We start from the raw sequence: 18472 nt of genomic DNA on the forward strand, positions 1-18472 counted from the left end.
TCTATTCTTGGACATACAGCGCGCCTACCTCAGCTTTTGCAACATCCAGGCTTGCTGCTCCAGTTTACACGGGAGCTAGGCTGGCTGAGCTGAAATAAGGGGATATGTACAAAGGTTCCACTCGAGAGAGCCACGTACAGGTGTTTCACCTTCACCCCCCTGAGAATATTATAGAATAGAGAGTGAAGAAAGGGGAGATGGAAATTTGAGACACTCGATTTCGCTAGGCTTTCATTTCACTTCTTTTTTGGGAAAATTTGACCTCTACAAAGACTCCTGCTAATAACTACCATTTAATGAGAAGTAGGTAAGTATAACGAAGTTCCATACCATATCGTCATCATCATCATCGTTTTAAAAGGTTTTCCCGTGAGAATCCACTAGGTAAAATATCCCTTCTGCTACGATAGTACCAGGAGCGCAAAGAATGCAAGAGCTTATCCGTCGCCAGCCGCGCTCCCTACGCTAATATCGCCCGTGGACTAGGGCGTAGTTACGCTCTCCCTGACCTTGGCGTGAATCCAGGATATCCGAACTGTGCTATGAAAGTACCAGGAGCGCAAAGAATGCAAGAGCTTACCCGTCGCTGGCCGTGCTCGGTACGCCGATATCGCTCGTGGAGACACAAGGGCGTAAGCTCGGGCTCGCACCAGCGCCGCGATGGAGCCCCGAGGGCTGGCCAGCGCGCCCCCACGGCACCCACATGCTGAGAACCAACCTAGAAGGAAAAGGAGAGGAAATTTTATTTGTTGGTTGGTGATAGAAGTAATATGTGACGAGATTGGAAATAGGAGCATATACAGTTATAATATACATACAGGATACAGGTGACTCAAAAGTCAACGTCATGACTTGGAGGGTATTCCAGCTCAGGCAGGAGTGACCATCAGCCCTCCAAGGCATGACGTTAACTTTTGGGACAACCTGCATGTATATTATTGTATAACAGAGGTTGTGGTATAAAAGGAAGAGGTTTCAGCATGTTTTCTCTACATTAACTCATTCGTTGGGTACAGTAAGCTTCATAAGTTGCTTTATACTTTTGTACAGTCGGATGAAAATAAACTTGACCCCTTTGGTTTCATTGCCAATAAGACTGTAGTACTTATAATTATATTGTCAAACTCACAAACAGCTGAGGCATAATGTTGGTAGGTATAAGAGGATATTAACTTAACTATAACATGAATTGTCGGTTACAGAATTAAACTGTTCGGTTGATCAATAATGGGAAACTGTTTTAATTAAGTTGTCTATCTATAGGGTAGCATGAAAGTGTCTATCAGCTGTAAGAATAAAGAAAAGGTCGCAACTGTTTTATTGACATTAAAACATGTTTATGGGTTACTATAACCGTTTAAATTAATAAGCTACAAAATAAATATTTACCTATAAAGTTTCAGTTAATCTACAGGATCTTTAAACATAATTTACAAATTTTACAAACTAGGTACCTATATATTATGCTTTTTCATTTAGGTAAGCAAAAAATAATGAGAAAGACAATGCAGTACCTTCATATTTTGTCACTGCAGTCTATCATCAAATCATCATACACTATTCTATTCTATTCTCTGTGGGCGTGTAAGTACCTGCACCTGGCTCTCTCGAGTGGAACCTTTGTGCATATCCCCAAGGTCTAAACTGCCTTCCTAAGCTTGGACCATTTCCCACCACGCTGGTCCACTGCGGGTTGGTGGGTTCACATATCTAGATGTGCTAAATCAAGACATGCAGGTTTCCTCACGATGTTTTCCTTCACCGTAAGAGCGATGGTATACATTGTACTTAAGTTAAAAGAACTCATTGGCACATGTCAGCGCCGGGATTCGAACCCGCATCTCTTGCGTGAGAAGCGGGCGCTTACCCGACTGAGCTACCACCGCTCCTCATGTGTATCATCATACACAATATGTATTCTATCATCACGTTAACTGTAACGTATTTCTATTAAATGTATAAAAAGAACCTAGCATTTCTACAGAATAACCCTAAAACTGTGACGCAATTTAAGGTCGATACTCTAACCCTGCGCACGCCGCGCGGCCCCGTGGACCCGAGGGCTCAGTTTTTTACAACCTCTCTAGACAGATAGGTCCTGTGTTAAAGACACACCAAGCGAACAATTCACGACTTTAAACCCACGGAAAAGAAGTGGGATTCGAAAGATGAGTGAGGAATAATGCGGTTATTACCCCGGCTGGTACAAAAAGTGTAGACTACAGAGCTACAGAGTACTGAGTGCGAGTTTTTTCACCTATCGAGAAGTGAAATCGGAAAACGCAGATTTGTATGGCGCGGAGCTAGTACAGCTTACCTCTAGGTGGCGTGTCTCCCGCGCTATATAAATTTGCGTTTCGATTTCACTTCTCGATAGGTGAAAATACTCGCACTCGAGGCCGAGATGCCCATCCACTCTCACTGGCCGTATTATAGTGACTATAGACTGATGTCGAGGAACAGAGGAAATAAAATTTTATTACGTCACGATTACAAGTAACAGCAGAAATGATTGGATTGTGAAATGCAGCTAATATCGACGGAAAAAATTAAGTGTACTGAGCGAGGATCCGTACCGATTGTGATCAATTGTTTTGCAATTACGTTTCTAATGCTGTGGTGGTGATTTGGAACGGGTTTTTTTTCTTGATGACGATTTTTTAAGTGCTTGTGTTACCTCAAGAAGCTTATTGTAATCTGTCAACGAAATGGTTCACCGCGGTTGAGGTGATGAATTTAATTATAATTGGTTTTCAATAAATAAGTCTATAATAATAGTGTAACTGTTGTAACTGTAACAATATATTGTGATGATTAATTAGCACACTAGAGTTTGCCATCTTGTAAAAAACATATGCTTAACTAGGTACTTATACAAAAGATAAAAAGCAACAAGTATTCTTTGGTAGGCCCAATATAAAAAATATACTTAATACCTACTTTTTAAATATAAAAATTCCATAGCACCCGAAGACAAGAACTTAACAAAAAAAAACAACAACAACCAACCCTCTAATCGTTTCATGGGTCTACCTCGGCCGCTGTCGGTCGTTTACGGCAATTTTTATGGGTTAAAAAAAAACCTAACCCGTCGGCGCAGCGACCTTGTCGAAGGACGTCGGCCCCCGCCCCGGCACTGACGGGTTAACCCGCAGGGAACTCTAGGGGCCTTACCACAAAAACTTACAGTATTTAACAGTTGTTTAGAACTGTCAAACGCCTACAAAATCTGTCAGATTTCGTTTTAAACACTTATTAAACAGTGTTTAAAGTTTTTTGTGGTGGTACAGAATATGTCGAAAAACTAAGTTTCTCCTCCTCCGTTTACGTTGCGTATCGTCAACTGTCACTGTCAAAATGTGAGGCAAATTAGTTAGTTCCAAAAGTGACATTTGTTAGTTCCATATGTGTGTGTTGTATCGAATTGTTACGTAAGCCTGTGATAGGCCCTCTTATCTCGTTCTATAAGGCTGTTTTTAACAGCATGCGGATTTGATCACGCACGCACTCATACAAGTTATCACTGTAACTGTTTGCTCGTTTTTCGTCAGTATAGAGTAACCCTCCTATGCACTGACGGGTTAACCCGCCAACGCGCATGTTCGGTGTCCGTTTTAGGCCAATGTGATGCTCTTAATTTGTGCATTGAAGCGTTCAACTTGACTGCAAAGTGACTGTTATGTTGTCGTCTCAGTGAAAAATAAATATTTTGTTTCTTAAGGCTTCTTCTTAAAGCTATCTGAAATTTATATGTATTTATATGTGTTTATTCAGGATACCAACAGCGTAACAATAATAAATTTCACACAGCTTAAAGTTAATAGTAAGGCAAATTACAGGTTTCCCTAAATTAACTTAGCGAATTTAAAGTTATTTAATGATTTTACATGAGTTAACTACAATAAAATTTACTGACAAAAGAAAAAGAAAAAAATTTAATTCAAGACTCTACAATCTACACTCTACACAGTACAGACAGCGGCAAAGAAACCTGACCACCCATACCACCACACCACCCTAGAGTCACAATGCTAACTGAGACGGGTCAGGTTTTTTTTACCTCTGTCTGTACTTTGTAGAGTCTTGAATCTAGTGACCGTTTCATAATTAATAAAAAAAAAAAAACACGCACACACGCCTTGTACTGATGTACTCCCTTGCGGGGTAGGCAGAGGTGCATTGCTGCACCCACTTTTCGCCAGAGTGTTATGTTAGTCCCAATGTAATAGGGGGCGGGCCTATTGCCATTTTTCGGGCACATCCAAGACCCGAGAACAAATATCTGTGTTTAAACAAATATCTGCCCCAGCCGGGAATCGAACCCGGGACCATCGGCTCAGTAGTCAGATCACTAACCACTACACCATTCGGTCATCATAATTAATAAATCTGTCAAAACCTTTATTACATTAGAATTTTGTTTGTTAGAAGTTTGTTCTTGTTTCAGATGTTTTATTTGATGAAGCGCTGAGCTACATGCAAAATCAATCATATGCTTCCGTCACACCCGGTTTTGTAGGAGCACGTTATACTTGCGTGGAAATTTATTAACAACGCAACGTATAAAACATGCCTTACGTTATGTTATGACGTACTTATACGTTAAACTTTGTAACATGGCATTATAACATTGTTACTTATGATGGAGCGAAGCTAGTGCGAGGGATAGGTAAGTACTTTGTTACATTTATGAGGTCCCTTGGTTACTATCCTAACTAATATTATAAATGCGAAAGTATATAACTGTGCCTGTCTTGTCTGTTACTGTTTCTCGCCAAAACTACTGAACGGACTTGAATGATAATTGGTATACATATGGTCTAGACCCTGAGAAAGAACATAGGCTACTTTTTATCCCGGAATTCCCACGGGAAAACTTTTTGAGGCGAAGCGAAGCTCGCGGGAACAGCTAGTTATACATATGTGTCTAACACATAATAGATAGTAGGTAATGTATATGTGACATTAGACCTTTGGTCGCTGAGTCAGTACCTATCCTTAGTGCCAATTTCTCCATAGTTGGTTAGAGCATAACCAGGGCGTAGTGGTTGACTTTTGACACATCTGTCATTTATTTTATATGGAATGGAGATGACGTTTAATTTATAAATCAATCCCTGTCGGTTAGATAACCGACTATGGAGAAATTGGTACTTACTTTCCCTACCGCATTTAACACGAACAATCGCTTGTCAATTCGAAATCATAAATAGGTAGGCTAACTCACTTCCAGATAAAATGTGAGGGTCTTACCACAAACATTTAGAAAGTATTTAACAGACGTTTAGCGGTGTCAAACGCCTACAAAATCTATCAAAATTCGATTTAAACACTAAACAGTGTTTAAAGTTTTTTTTGGTATTATAGTGAAACTCTAAATTATAATTTGTTCAACAAGACCCTTTAGAAGTTACTATGTTTTCCACTATACAACTTTTACAGCTGTTAAGCTCATGTTAATCAATTTAAGTCATCGCAATACTTAATATACCGTTCGCAAATTGCATCTAGATACTTAATAAGTACTTAACTTAAAATCGAGATAAAATTTTAAATTAATAAGCGCTTTTCCTTAGTTACCTTAAGGCTGTTGTTTGTAAATATAATCTATTTTGGAAATCTTCTAAATAACGTTAGGACCTAGTCTGGCACAAGATCTATGGCGGGCGGTATAGCGGGTAAGCAGTAGTTTTTTTCGGACCGAATAAATTAATATAATTGCAATTTTCAAAACATATATTTCTAGCCCAGTTTTTTTATTTGAATTAATCTACATAAGCATGAACTGAAACCTTATTCAGCTACAGAATACGGTCTCTTGCATCCTCTTCATACTAAATGTTTTTGGCCAATTACAGCGCCGCATAAGTTCTGCTTCAAGGTAATCCATTTTTATTTTATACAAAAAAAAACATATTTACAAAAATGGACTTAAAAAGTAGTATATACTAAGGCGGGCTTATTGCCAAGAAGCAATTTCCATCCATCTTTCGGCATTATACGTATCGCATTCAGTATTCTTTTTTACATAAATTTACACAAGTGCGTCCATTTCATCGGCATTGTCGACGCCGTTTCTACATACATTTATGACAATCCGTTTGATACGATACGAACAAAACCGATAGGTGGACGCTTACCTTGACTAGAGACTCTCAGTTGTGAAATAACCAGTAAGTATGGTTATAAATTTTATTGTACCTTAATGTTTTATGTTTGTAAGTACCTAAGTTTATTTTAGGATTGCTATAAGTAATAATATAACTTCAATGGAAGTAACAGTACTAATAATGGACATTCCCCGATGGATTTCGTGATAACTAACACGCGAATTTTATCAGATACACTGCCATTTTCTTCATTGATATCAAAACGGTTCCGGAGTTTGGTACTTCGGAATTTCCAGCACCATTACCGATCGAAAATAATAATAATAATAATAATATGTGGGGACATCTCTCACACGGCCATCCGACCCCAACCTAGGCAGATCCAGTAATATGGAGCATTGGTTATTTGTCAAATCGGTCGTAACTTGTATGTACATGACAGGTGTTTGACAGGCGAGTGACGGTGCTTATGTGTCGGTGGTGATACGGAAGCTGAACTTCAGTAGCGTATATTCCATTTCATGGGGAAAGACATCTGATACAATCAAAAACTACCCTTATTCGAATCTAGTAAGGGTTCTGTCAGATGTCTTTCCCCGTGAAACCAGGTATAAGTGTTTCAGTTTTGTGTTTGCTGTTTTCCACAAAGTTACTTTTGAAGTAGCATCGCTATAGTTTTAAAACTTTTATTTAAACTTTAAATTAATTTTATAATATTTAGATTTCTATTTCATTTTTAAATTTTATAGTCATGGGTAGCGTGACTGCACCTCTGCTATACCTCGAGCGCGATATCGCACGCGCTTTATCCGCGGAAATCTCAAACTACCGCCGCCGCCGCCGCCGCCCACCGGCACTTGTCCATTAAAACTGGACTCCACTTGAATTCCAAACATTCTAATGTAAAATTTATGCTCTAAATACTATATAAAAGTTTCCGTTAACGACCTAACCAACGTTGAAAACCCCGTGAAAAACACTAAAAGTGGCATAATTTTAGAATGGCTGAACCGATTTTGATATAATATAGTTAAGAACACGCGGGGTAACACTAGCTATGAGCGAAAAAAACAAATCGTAAATCGGTTCAGCCGTCACAGACACGTTAAACTTATAATATACCAATATATATATATATATATATATATATATATTGGTACATACATAAAATTAATAAATACATATCTGGGGACACCTCACACACGGCCATTCGACCCAAGCTAGGCAGAACCTGTGTTATGGGTGTCGGACAGCTGATATATCTACACAAATAGGTGATAGATACATACCTACATAGATAGATATACTTAAATACTAAATATAAATAATATCATCACCCAAGACCCGAGTACAAATATCTGTCTTTAAACAAATATCTGCCCCAGCCGGGAATCGAACCCGGGACCTTCGGCATAGCAGTCAGGGTCACTAACCACTACACCACTCAGCCGTTCAACATTGTACATGTTACGTGAAAACTAAGCCTTGCCCATATAAAATTACAGGCATGAGTGTTTGCATTACTTTATGTTATAATGTGCTAACACCGCCACATGCAACAAAGAACCATAAACAAACAGTAAGTTACATAACAAAGTTAATTTTATAGTCTTGCCACCGATGTGTGAGTATAAAACATTTTCACGTTACCGCTAAGTGATTCTAGCGGCGATAGCTAAAACGTATCAATATAACATAACGGTAAACTTATTTATTTTCTTCTAACTTAACCCCCTTTTTCATAAAAAAGTTACTGTATGCTTTAGCTATTGAACTGTTTTGTTTGTTCTCTGTCAGAGAAGTTTAAGGGTTATAAAAGTTTAAGTTTGTCGGGTAAGTTTATATTTTAAACACAGAAATAACGAAAACCAGAACAATTCAAAATTAATGCCGGTTACTTATCCTAATCAATAATAAACTCGATGAAAAAGTTCCATTTACAAAATGCCAACACTAAATGTTAAATTTTTAAATTACATTCTTCAGCCAACTTCATCAGCCAATAATCATCCACTGCTGGACATAGGCCTCTCCCAAGGAGCGCCACAACACTCGGTCCTCGGCCTTCCTCATCCAACCACTACCGACTACCCGCCTAAGGTCGTCAGTCCAGCGGGCAGGAGGGCGTCCCACGAGCGACGACCCAGAGCAGTCTACTGACATCTAAGGGCGAGGCCCCATTACTCGTTGCCCTGCGTTGCGTCGATATTTTTAAGACATACCCCATGGAGCCTCACTCTAATCTGACTGGCTAATTTCCTCCTTTAACCACGGTGATAAACGCTAGATCAGCTTTTATTTGTCACCGACACGCTAAGTGCCAATTTCTCCATAATCGGTTAGAGCATAACCAGCAGGGAGTAGTGGTTGACTTTTGACATATCTGTCATGAATCTTATATGGAGTGGAGATGACGTTTAATTTATAAATCAATCCCTGTTGGTTAAATAACCGAATATGGAGAGATTGGCACTAAGAAGATTAAAGTAGGTATTATTATTTTCATCTTGATAGCTGGTTTTCTAAACAAACTTCCACATATTATCTCTTCACACATAAAATTATCAGAGCATGTAACATGTTAGTAGGTAAACAACAATACCTGCGCACTAAAACAAATGATTAGTTATGACACGCAATATTCTAAGATATGCCGTATTAACTTACCGACCACTTTAAATTTACCTCTGTCTTTGTTCTGATTCGGGGAGTATCTGTCTATAATCAGAGATCAGGTTAGAATGGACGAGTCAGGTGTCTTTAACGTAAGCGATTTTATTGGTTAAGTTGGTTCCTATAAGCATATTATTACATAGACAATAGTAAATTGAAGTAAATAGGGCAACCGTAGCACATGCAAAATGCAAACGATAGGACAATTACTGAATGAAGGTACAAAATCAGTTAAATTAAAGGTTGTCTGGTAGAGATTGCTTTAAACAATAAGGGCGCCTTTTTTGTACTATTTTATATATAAGTTGTGAATTGTAATGTTGTCTTTAATGGTACAAAATAAAGAGTATTCTATTCTATTCTAAATCTCCACTAGAACGTAACGTAGACATATTATCTGCCAACCTGACGACACAAAATAAATGATTCCAAATTTGAAAATTCGAACCGCACCCTTTAAAACCAGCCAGTGTCGAGATATACGACCTTTTTGATCTATTTCAATAAGGAATCATGATTTTCTGATAGCTTTTGGCTGTGAAATTTTCTCTTCTAAGCTCTAGGGTTTAAAGTAGGCTTTCGTTTGGTTGTTTAGTGAAAGTTGTGATGTACGTTCAGAAGGTTTGATAATAATGTTCCCGGTTGGCGTTGCTAGGCAAATTATTATCAATGCTTTGACCTGACTCTAGTGGGCGCGGAGCGTTGTGTAAGTTCGAGGTATTTATTTATTTAGGACCAAATTGGCGGGTTGCATTCTGAAATCTATAGTGTAATGTGGGTGTAATGATCATAAAATGTAAGAATGGAATTTATGAAAATTTGCTAACTCCCAGAATAGAATAGAATATGCTTGACTTGGCGAGGGCACTCTGGTGACACAGATTGTATAATTAACTAGCTGTTCCCGCGCGCTTCGCTTCGCCTTAAAAAGTTTTCCCGTGGGAATTCCGGGATAAAAAGTAGCCTATGTTCTTTCCCAGGGTCTAGACCGTATGTATACCAAATCAAATCAAATTTCATTCAAATCCGTTCAGTAGTTTTGGCGTGAAAGAGTAACAGACAGACAGACACAGCTACTTTCGCATTTATAATATTAGTTAGGATTAGGATTTGGGTATGATAGGGGGCAAGTAAATCAAGATGCTGTTTTATGCATTTATTAAGGTCAAAACACCTCATAAATCACAATGTATTACTCGTATTTAAATTATGGAACACATAAATTAAACAGTGTCAAGAGATTTTTATCAATATTTGGGTTTGGACTCGTAAGAACCTACGCAATTAATGTAACTGTAACTCCAAATAACAATTTTTTTAATGTTTATTCTTCAGCTTTCCTAGATAAACATAATTATTAAATATACCTATCACACTGGGACTATTTTTTTCAAGTCTTTCCCTCCTTTAAAGTCCATCAAAACTTCATAATTTTTTATTTGATTTTAGTTAGTTAATAAGTGCATATTACTGATAAGTAATTTAGAGGTAACAGAAGTCTAACGAAGGTCGATAGGAACCAACCGGATAGCAATATTTGGTCATGTTGCTAAAATAAAAATAAAATGGGTTCAATCGTAACTCCCAATGCGTCTAACACATTTGATAGTTACATCACTGTAGATTACACTTACTCCTGAATAGCTATCGACCATACAAGCGATTTATTATTAGCTCTTACACACCATGTCTTTGATAAACAATAAACGAACAAGATAGAGTATCACATACAAAAACAAAGCTGCCGCATGAATATTATATAAGTACTTATACAGCTACATAATTAAATTGAGAAATAAATGCTGTCAAATTGAGATAAACGTTCTTAGTTCAATCTAATAACAACCACTATACCAATGAATAAAGTCAAAAATCCTCTAACTGAACAAAGTAATTCAAAATAAGAGCTCAGTGGTATAAGCGGTGTGTTGTTTCGAGACTTTTCTTTTGCACCGACGCTCTATCTTGTTCGTTTATTCTTTATCAAAGAACCTAGTACTAAGTTGCCAAATATTTTACCTATCATTAATTGACTATTTTTGTTTGCAGGCGGTTAATTTTGTATAGCTACAGTAGCCAGTAATTGTAAGTTTTTGTTTATGAATGTAAATTGTTAATTTGAATAGAACTATGGGTGGTATTTGATTGTTCTTTCTCTCTTCAAGGCCTCTGGGTTCCTAGTACTTACCCCACTAGAAGACCATGAGTTTACTATGACACGGTGTATAGTATGATAGAGTTTAGTAAGTAACTCCGAAAGTATGATACGACTATTTTTTAAGCAAATATGACTATTTCACGACTATTTTTTGGCATCATCAAAAGTAGTTTCTATTGAGTTTCAATTTCAGAAGGTTATTGCTGGGGTGACGTGAATTGATGACCGAATGGTGTAGTCAAGTGGATATATTGACCCTGACAACGGTAAGGATAGTTTTCTTACCCGACTGCCGAAGGAGGGTAATGTTTTTAAAGATAGCTTTATTTGTGCTCGGAGCTTGGGTGTTATAAATAGATAGATAAATAGATAGAATACACTTTAATAATAATAATAATAAATTTTATTTATTCGAAGTAAAGTGATTATAGTAAAGTTCTTATGGCTAGGATTTGGATGAAAATACATCATTGGTAGACTGTTGCCGAAGCGTCTGCTCTCATAGCTAGGCTATAGAATAGCCTGTATTAGTGAGAAGCAGGCCCCTGACATAAATAGTTTTGGTACAGTGTTGAAAAAACAAAAAAAAAATTGATTACTTTAAGTACAGTTATTGTAAATAACTAGTAAAAATTTAGTGACAAATAACATTTACATTTTAATCTTATTAATATAATATTATATATGTTTATGTGTGTGTGTGTGTGTGTTTGTGTGTATGTGTGTGTGTGTGTGTGTGTGTGTGTGTGTGTGTATGTAGGTATGTATGTATGAGTATGTATGTTATGTTACCGCGATCATGAAGTTTTCAGTCTCATCGTATGTCAATTTACTGAGTAATTCAGTTATAATATTTTTGCATTCATGCAGAGAAAGATTGTGGAAGTACTTAATTTTGTTAAATTTATTGTAGAGGTAGGGTCCCAGGTAATAATTGTGTCGCTGAGTGAAGGCTAGGTTTGAAGATGGAATGGTGCAGATTTTGTCCTTACGTCTTTTATTAGATGGAATCGCATGTAAAGGTGTAAGTCGGTGTTGTAGGGTCAGCGTATTAAAGATGAATAGTTGGCGGACAGATAAGACTTTACAGAGTTCATACAACTTATGAGTGGGGAATAGAATAGGGCGGTTAGTGGCCACTTTCAAAATAGCGCGTTGTGCTATTTCTAGTGGTTTTATTATGGTTTTCGCGGCACCTCCCCAACAAGTTATGCAGTATGTTAAAATGGATTGACATAAAGCAAGATAGGTGTTTTTAATAATTTGAGGATTTGCGATTTTCCGTAGCGTTTTAAATACATAAATTAATTTTCTTACTCTGGAGCACAGATTATTAATGTGTGTGTTAAATTTTAGATGTTTGTCTAGGGTTACGCCAAGGTATTTGATTGTTTCAGGGTTACGTCAAGGTATTTGAGACTATCTGGGGACAGTCACATCCATTTAAATTTGAACATTTGTGTGCATATAGGGAGAAGGAAGAATCAGGTTGATTAACTGAGGAGGCGGAAAAGGGGATAAATTTGGTTTTGGACGCGTTAAGGGTTAGCGAGTTAGTTTGTAGCCAATTTAAGACGACATTAAAGCTAGTTTGGGCGTGGACTTGTAGTTCTGGCCACGAGTCGGCGTATAAAAGAACAGCTGTATCATCGGCGTAAGAAGATATATAAGTGTTTTGAATTTTTAAGTTACATAGGTCATTTATAAATACTAAAAAGAGCAAAGGCCCGACTATACTACCTTGTGGAATTCCATGGCAAGACGAGGTACTAAGTTCATCACTTAGATGAGCTCCAATTTTCACTTTTTGTGATCGGCCCGAGAGGTATGAACGGAACAACTCCAGTTGCAATCCTCGGATGCCAATATCACTGAGTTTATTTAATAGAGCAGCCGTGGGCACTGTGTCGAACGCCTTTTGTAAGTCTAAAAATATGGTTATTACTTTTTTACGATTGTTAATTAATTTTACGATTTTACTAATTAATTGAAGTGTAGCATCTGCAGTAGATTTATTGTACACCAAAACAGAATAAGAAAATTAACAAAATGTAACTTAATTAGGGTACAGAAGGCGATATAAATATATATCTATCATGTATCTGTGTATATATATCTGTATATATATATGGGTATATTACCTGCTGCCTAGTTTGGGGTCGGTACTAATTAATTGAAGTGTAGCATCTGCAGTAGATTTATTGTACACCAAAACAGAATAAGAAAATTAACAAAATGTAACTTAATTAGGGTACAGAAGGCGATATAAATATATATCTATCATGTATCTGTGTATATATATCTGTATATATATATGGGTATATTACCTGCTGCCTAGTTTGGGGTCGGATGGCCGTGTGTGCGCTTACATTAAGCAGGACTTAAGTACAATTACTCAAATCAGAAACGGGGCGAATAAACACGAGTGCAAGGATGAGTAGGCGTCTTACACAATACAATTAGTCATGCAGTTACAGCACTTATGTTTATGATAATAAGACTAAAGCGTAGTTGTTATGTGTTGAATTATGGACAGATATTATTCATAACTTTGTCCTTGGTATGTAAGGCTATGTCGGTATATGTAACAGTTCGTAGGTATAGTACATGCGCCTATGTTGTGCATGTATGTATAATATTGAGTATTATTCCGTTCCCATAGGCTTATCAATTATGTTTTTGTTTTGATCTACGATTTCGACGGTATTAGGTTACTTGATTATGTTTGAATATGACAGAGGTTCCTTTAAAGTAGCACTAATCGTAGAAAGCTGAAGGAAAGCCGACTGAGGTGGTTTAGACATGTTATGATTATGAGGCGGGAAGATGTCTATGCGGTAAAGAAAGGCATGCACATCATCATCATCATCACGACTCATCACGTCCCCACTACTCCCCACGGCTGGGGCACGGGTCTCCTTCCAATGAAGGAAGGCCCATCACGCTGGCCTAGTGCGGGTTGGTGGACCCCTAACACAAGCTTGTGCTGAGAGTTGTCCCATATCTCAAGTTAACCGAGAGGGAGAGGACGACCACCATCAACATTGTGGTCCAATATCGAGAAGCAGATGAAAGCCCAACACCTGACCACATCGACAACCCGGGATAGAGTGTCCTGTCGCCGAAGTACGAGGAGGCCCGACGCCAGCTGGAGAAAGAAGAAGAAGATACTTGAGAACTTGAGTATGGAATGCTGCGATTAGCTGAATAGACGTTGTACGAATAACTATTCACTTTATAATAAAACTAGCTGTTCCCGCGCGCTTCGCTTCGCCTTAAAAAGTTTTCCCGTGGGAATTCCGGGATAAAAGTAGCCTATGTTCTTTCCCAGGGTCTAGACCGTATGTATACCAAATTTCATTCAAATCCGTTCAGTAGTTTTGGCGTGAAAGAGTAACAGACAGACAGACAGACAGACAGACAGACACAGTTACTTTCGGATTTATAATATTAGTTAGGATTAGGATTAGGATAGTTAGGATTAGGATTATGCTTCGATTAAGATGATTACTCTAGTGTTTGGCACCGACACGCTAAGAATATGATCGGTTCTCCGTCAGATATGACGAGTCAGCTGCCCCTACAGCAACAGAGACCTTAAAAAACAAATAATACTGTATCTAATCAAGATAATCTTCAAAAAGATGACTTTATACCGTTATAAATGCACAAAGTATCCATTGTATTGTTCAAACCCAATCTTAACAACAGATTATTTGGCAAATCACTAGATAAAGGTAAACAATAGCATTTTCTCATACTACCTAATTCAGTAACAATCAATCTGAACTGTTGTTTGTATTTAGGATTGAAATCCCCGGTTTCTAACTTGAGAATTTTAAGTTAAGCTGTAGTTAAGTGTGACTCTGTATTCATGACATACAGCGCTTTCATTGACTGAATGGGTTCAACTGTCTTTAATTTCATGCTTAGGTATATTTGCTGAAATGACAAATTGGCTATACCCAATTGTGAAACCGGTAAAAAGTAAATTTAGAAACTTCAAAAGTGCCCGGTTAAAAAGCTATCATCTTTCACCATAAGGATATAATATACGTGATTTTTTTGCTGTTTCATAATACACTCACGGGCAATGAAAAAGTTTCACTCAGAAAATGCCAACAACGAACGACCCCAATTTTTTCAAACATTTAATTTAAAAATTGAATAAAATATTACCGTTTTTAGTTGGTAATCCTGATCCTGAATCCTGAACCTCTGTTCAATGTACTTCAATGTTGCAGAAGGCGACATTAAGCTAGCCTTTTCCGTTGAGGAGTAATTTGATGATTTTCTCAGTGGAACCTTTTCATTGCCCGTGAGTGTAATTAACCATCCTCGCCTACAATTTAATCTACAGAAAATAACTGATTTAATTACTATAATAGTATCTTAATTAATTATAACGATATACTTCAATATGTGTAAAGATAACTTGAAATTAACTTTTTCACTACAGAACCATTGCAACCGCCAGCAACTCGCTCTTGGCTCCTAATCGATTTTTCTCATTCTTCGCCAGATACGGTGCTCTATCTGAACGGATCTGTAGATTCAATTGTGATCTTCCTAGCGGTCCCGAGTTCGATGTCCGGTAGAGCACGAGCGACCCATCCAGTTTATCTTGTCCCCTGCAAGCCTACTAATTGCTGAAAAATAGCCCCTAAGTCGTAGGGATAAGAGTTTGAAGGTAGTAATGTAGGGGACAGAAAGTCGGAATATCTGAATCTTCGCGGATCAAACTGTTCTTTTTGTTAAGTTGGTAGTACCTAGTTGGGTTCAAATTGTTTGTTTTTCTTTGTGGGTATTTTGCTATGGGAGTTCAGGTATAGTGCATGGAATAGTCTCTTGTTAAATTTTGCACTTTGCATGTTTGATTTAACTGTTAATGTTGAGGTTATAAGTTTATCATGTTGGTTTGTATGTGGCTGTGAAGAGAGTAAAAAATAAAATAGCACAGTGCAACTGAAAACGGTAATTAATCTAAAACTTTTCACCAAAAATTTTGTATAATTTTATTTTAGTAGGTGTGGATAGTCTAGGTCTAGGTACTATATGTATACTAGGTAAATTGTATAAAATTTCAAAGTCGTGGAATAATTTATATTGATTAGAATGACGAGCTTGTGTTGGGCGGGATTCGAACCTAGGGTCTACGCCACATTTTCAGTAAACTATTGCAAACCTCTCCTTAATATTAATTACGATAGATTAAGCTATAAAACAAATTACTCTGCACTGCACCAGTTCTCTATTATATTACGGTGTATTTAAGTCCAAATAATAGCATTTGATATCCAAATGTTCATCGAGATAATCGACTATGCACTCTAAACACTGGTATTAAAGACTACAAACTGGCGGTTGGGAAGCTGAGAATAAAAACGAAACGCCATCTACAATTTTTTTTTATCAGTAAGCAAGCCGAGAACAGGTCAATGACCCCATATAATGTACTCAGGAACAATGAAGAAGTTGCACTTACAAAATGTCGACACCAAAGGGCCCTAATTTTTTAAAACATTGAATCTAAAATTTTAACATAACATTAACAATATTTTTAGTTGGTGATATACTTGTGCACTGTTAAATGTACTTTAATTTTGCAGACGGCATAATTTTAAGCAAGCCATTTCCGTGTAATTTGCTGATATTGAAACTGGACCTTTTTCATTATTTGCGAGTGGATAATTATTGTAATTTATTATTTTACTCAGCGTTTTTAAAACCGCCGCGTGTGAGCCGCCAGACTGCAGTGGACCACTCGAGCACTTAAGGTCCGGTTTCGTAACACCATCGTCTCGCTCTGTTTCCTACGACTTTGAGATGCTCTCAGTGTCACAGTCAACGGAAACAACACAGCAATATACACCTTAAACCTATCACATTACGGTCCACGCAGTTCTAAGATTTATGGGAGGAAACTGCTAGGATGGCAATGGTGGTGTTTGTTAGGTCTCTAGTGCTTGACTAAACCTAGTTTATGGGAGTTGACGAGGCGGAGACATTGAAATGGGGATAAAGAAGCGAGGCACTGTTATTATTCTGAGTGTCTGAGGGATAAAGGATGTTTTGTTGTGACGTTTGCTATAGTCCATGCAAAATAATGGTAGAAAATGTTGTTCCTGAATTCTTATAAGTCAATTCAAACTACCTATATTTAACCGCTTCGCTAGTGTATAAAATAATAATAATAATAATAATAATGCGGCAGGGCAGCTTGTGGCGAGCTGTTGGGCATTAGCGACCCCACCCACCCGATGCCGGGGAGAACCCCTGATCCTCATCTCTGGCTTGCCTTTATTGGTTGTCCAGAGTGAACACTGACGAGGAACAGGATCTCCCACCTCTTGCTTGACCTCATTGGCTGGCTTGAGTGATGTACCGCTAGAGCAGAAATGCTCGGAGGAAGGATGTATATCCAGTAAGTGCTTCTAGGGGTCTTGACCGGCATTAGCGATTGCTCTGAGAGCCTTGGTATACCGCTCCACCCTCAGCACCTCATGCCATGTTGCCCCCTTGTTGCTACGTCACTGTAATGTGCTAGCGACTGTTTTGGGGGGCCCATTTAATGTGTGTGCGAGTCACCCCCTGCCTTTTTATCCTTGTGTGAAACATATAGGTCAGGCAGGGGCCATAGTCCTTCCATAGTCCCAGTTACCCAGTCCATTTAGCACCCCCTTCCATAACCCTGTATTAGTTTTCTCCATATCCTACAATAGTCCTGCACTAACCGGGGATTTTCCTTGAGTTTACTTCTATAGTCTGCACAGGGAAAATCGTCGGTTGGTGTCACATTTCATATAGATTAATGTTGTCAAAGGGGCCTCTACATGTTGGCTTCGGCCCCATGCACGCCTTCCAAATGCCCGGGACCCCATGGTCCCGAGACGGTAACGACACAACATAATAATAATAATAATAAATATGTGGGGACATCTCACACACGGCCATCCGACCCCAAGCTAGGCAGAACCTGTGTTATGGGTGTCGGACAGCTGATATATCTACACAAATACATAGATAGATACATACTAAATATAAATATAAACACCCAAGACCCGAGTACAAATATCTGTCTTTAAACAAATATCTGCCCCAGCCGGGAATCGAACCCAGGACGTTCGGCTCAGTAGTCAGGGTCACTAACCACTACGCCATTCGGTCGTCAAAGTAAATACCTATGTATACAATTTTTTTACTAGGTACCTAGGTAATTTCTGTGCTACCACAAAAAACATTAAACACTGTTTAGCTAGTGTTTAAAACGAAATTTGACAGATTTTGTAGGCGTTTGACAGCGCTAAACATCTGTTAAATACTGTCTTAAGTTTTTGTGTTTTGGTATTTTGTGGGTGGAACACAGGGATGGAACATTTTCATTGCTCGCGTGTGTATAATGCCTCCTAACTTCAATCCAAATCCTAATCCTAATACTAACTATATATCCTAATCCTAACTAATGTTATAAATGCGAAAGTAGCTGTGTCTGTTACTCTTTCACCCCAAAACCAGTGAACGGATTTGAATG

At 38.0% G+C, this 18472-nt stretch overlaps 1 protein-coding gene across 1 annotated transcript in view; it reads right to left on the minus strand.

Moving 5' to 3' along the window:
- LOC105380819 overlaps positions 1 to 18472 on the minus strand; it is a 79249-nt gene that overhangs the window by 10881 nt on the left and 49896 nt on the right. The window contains exon 3 of the mRNA XM_038109405.2: positions 581 to 718. Within this exon, the coding sequence (XP_037965333.2) occupies positions 581 to 718 (138 nt within the window). The remainder of the gene's footprint in view (positions 1 to 580; positions 719 to 18472) is intronic.

This window comes from Plutella xylostella, chromosome 20 (assembly GCF_932276165.1).
Source record: "Plutella xylostella chromosome 20, ilPluXylo3.1, whole genome shotgun sequence".
Lineage (NCBI taxonomy): Eukaryota > Metazoa > Arthropoda > Insecta > Lepidoptera > Plutellidae > Plutella > Plutella xylostella.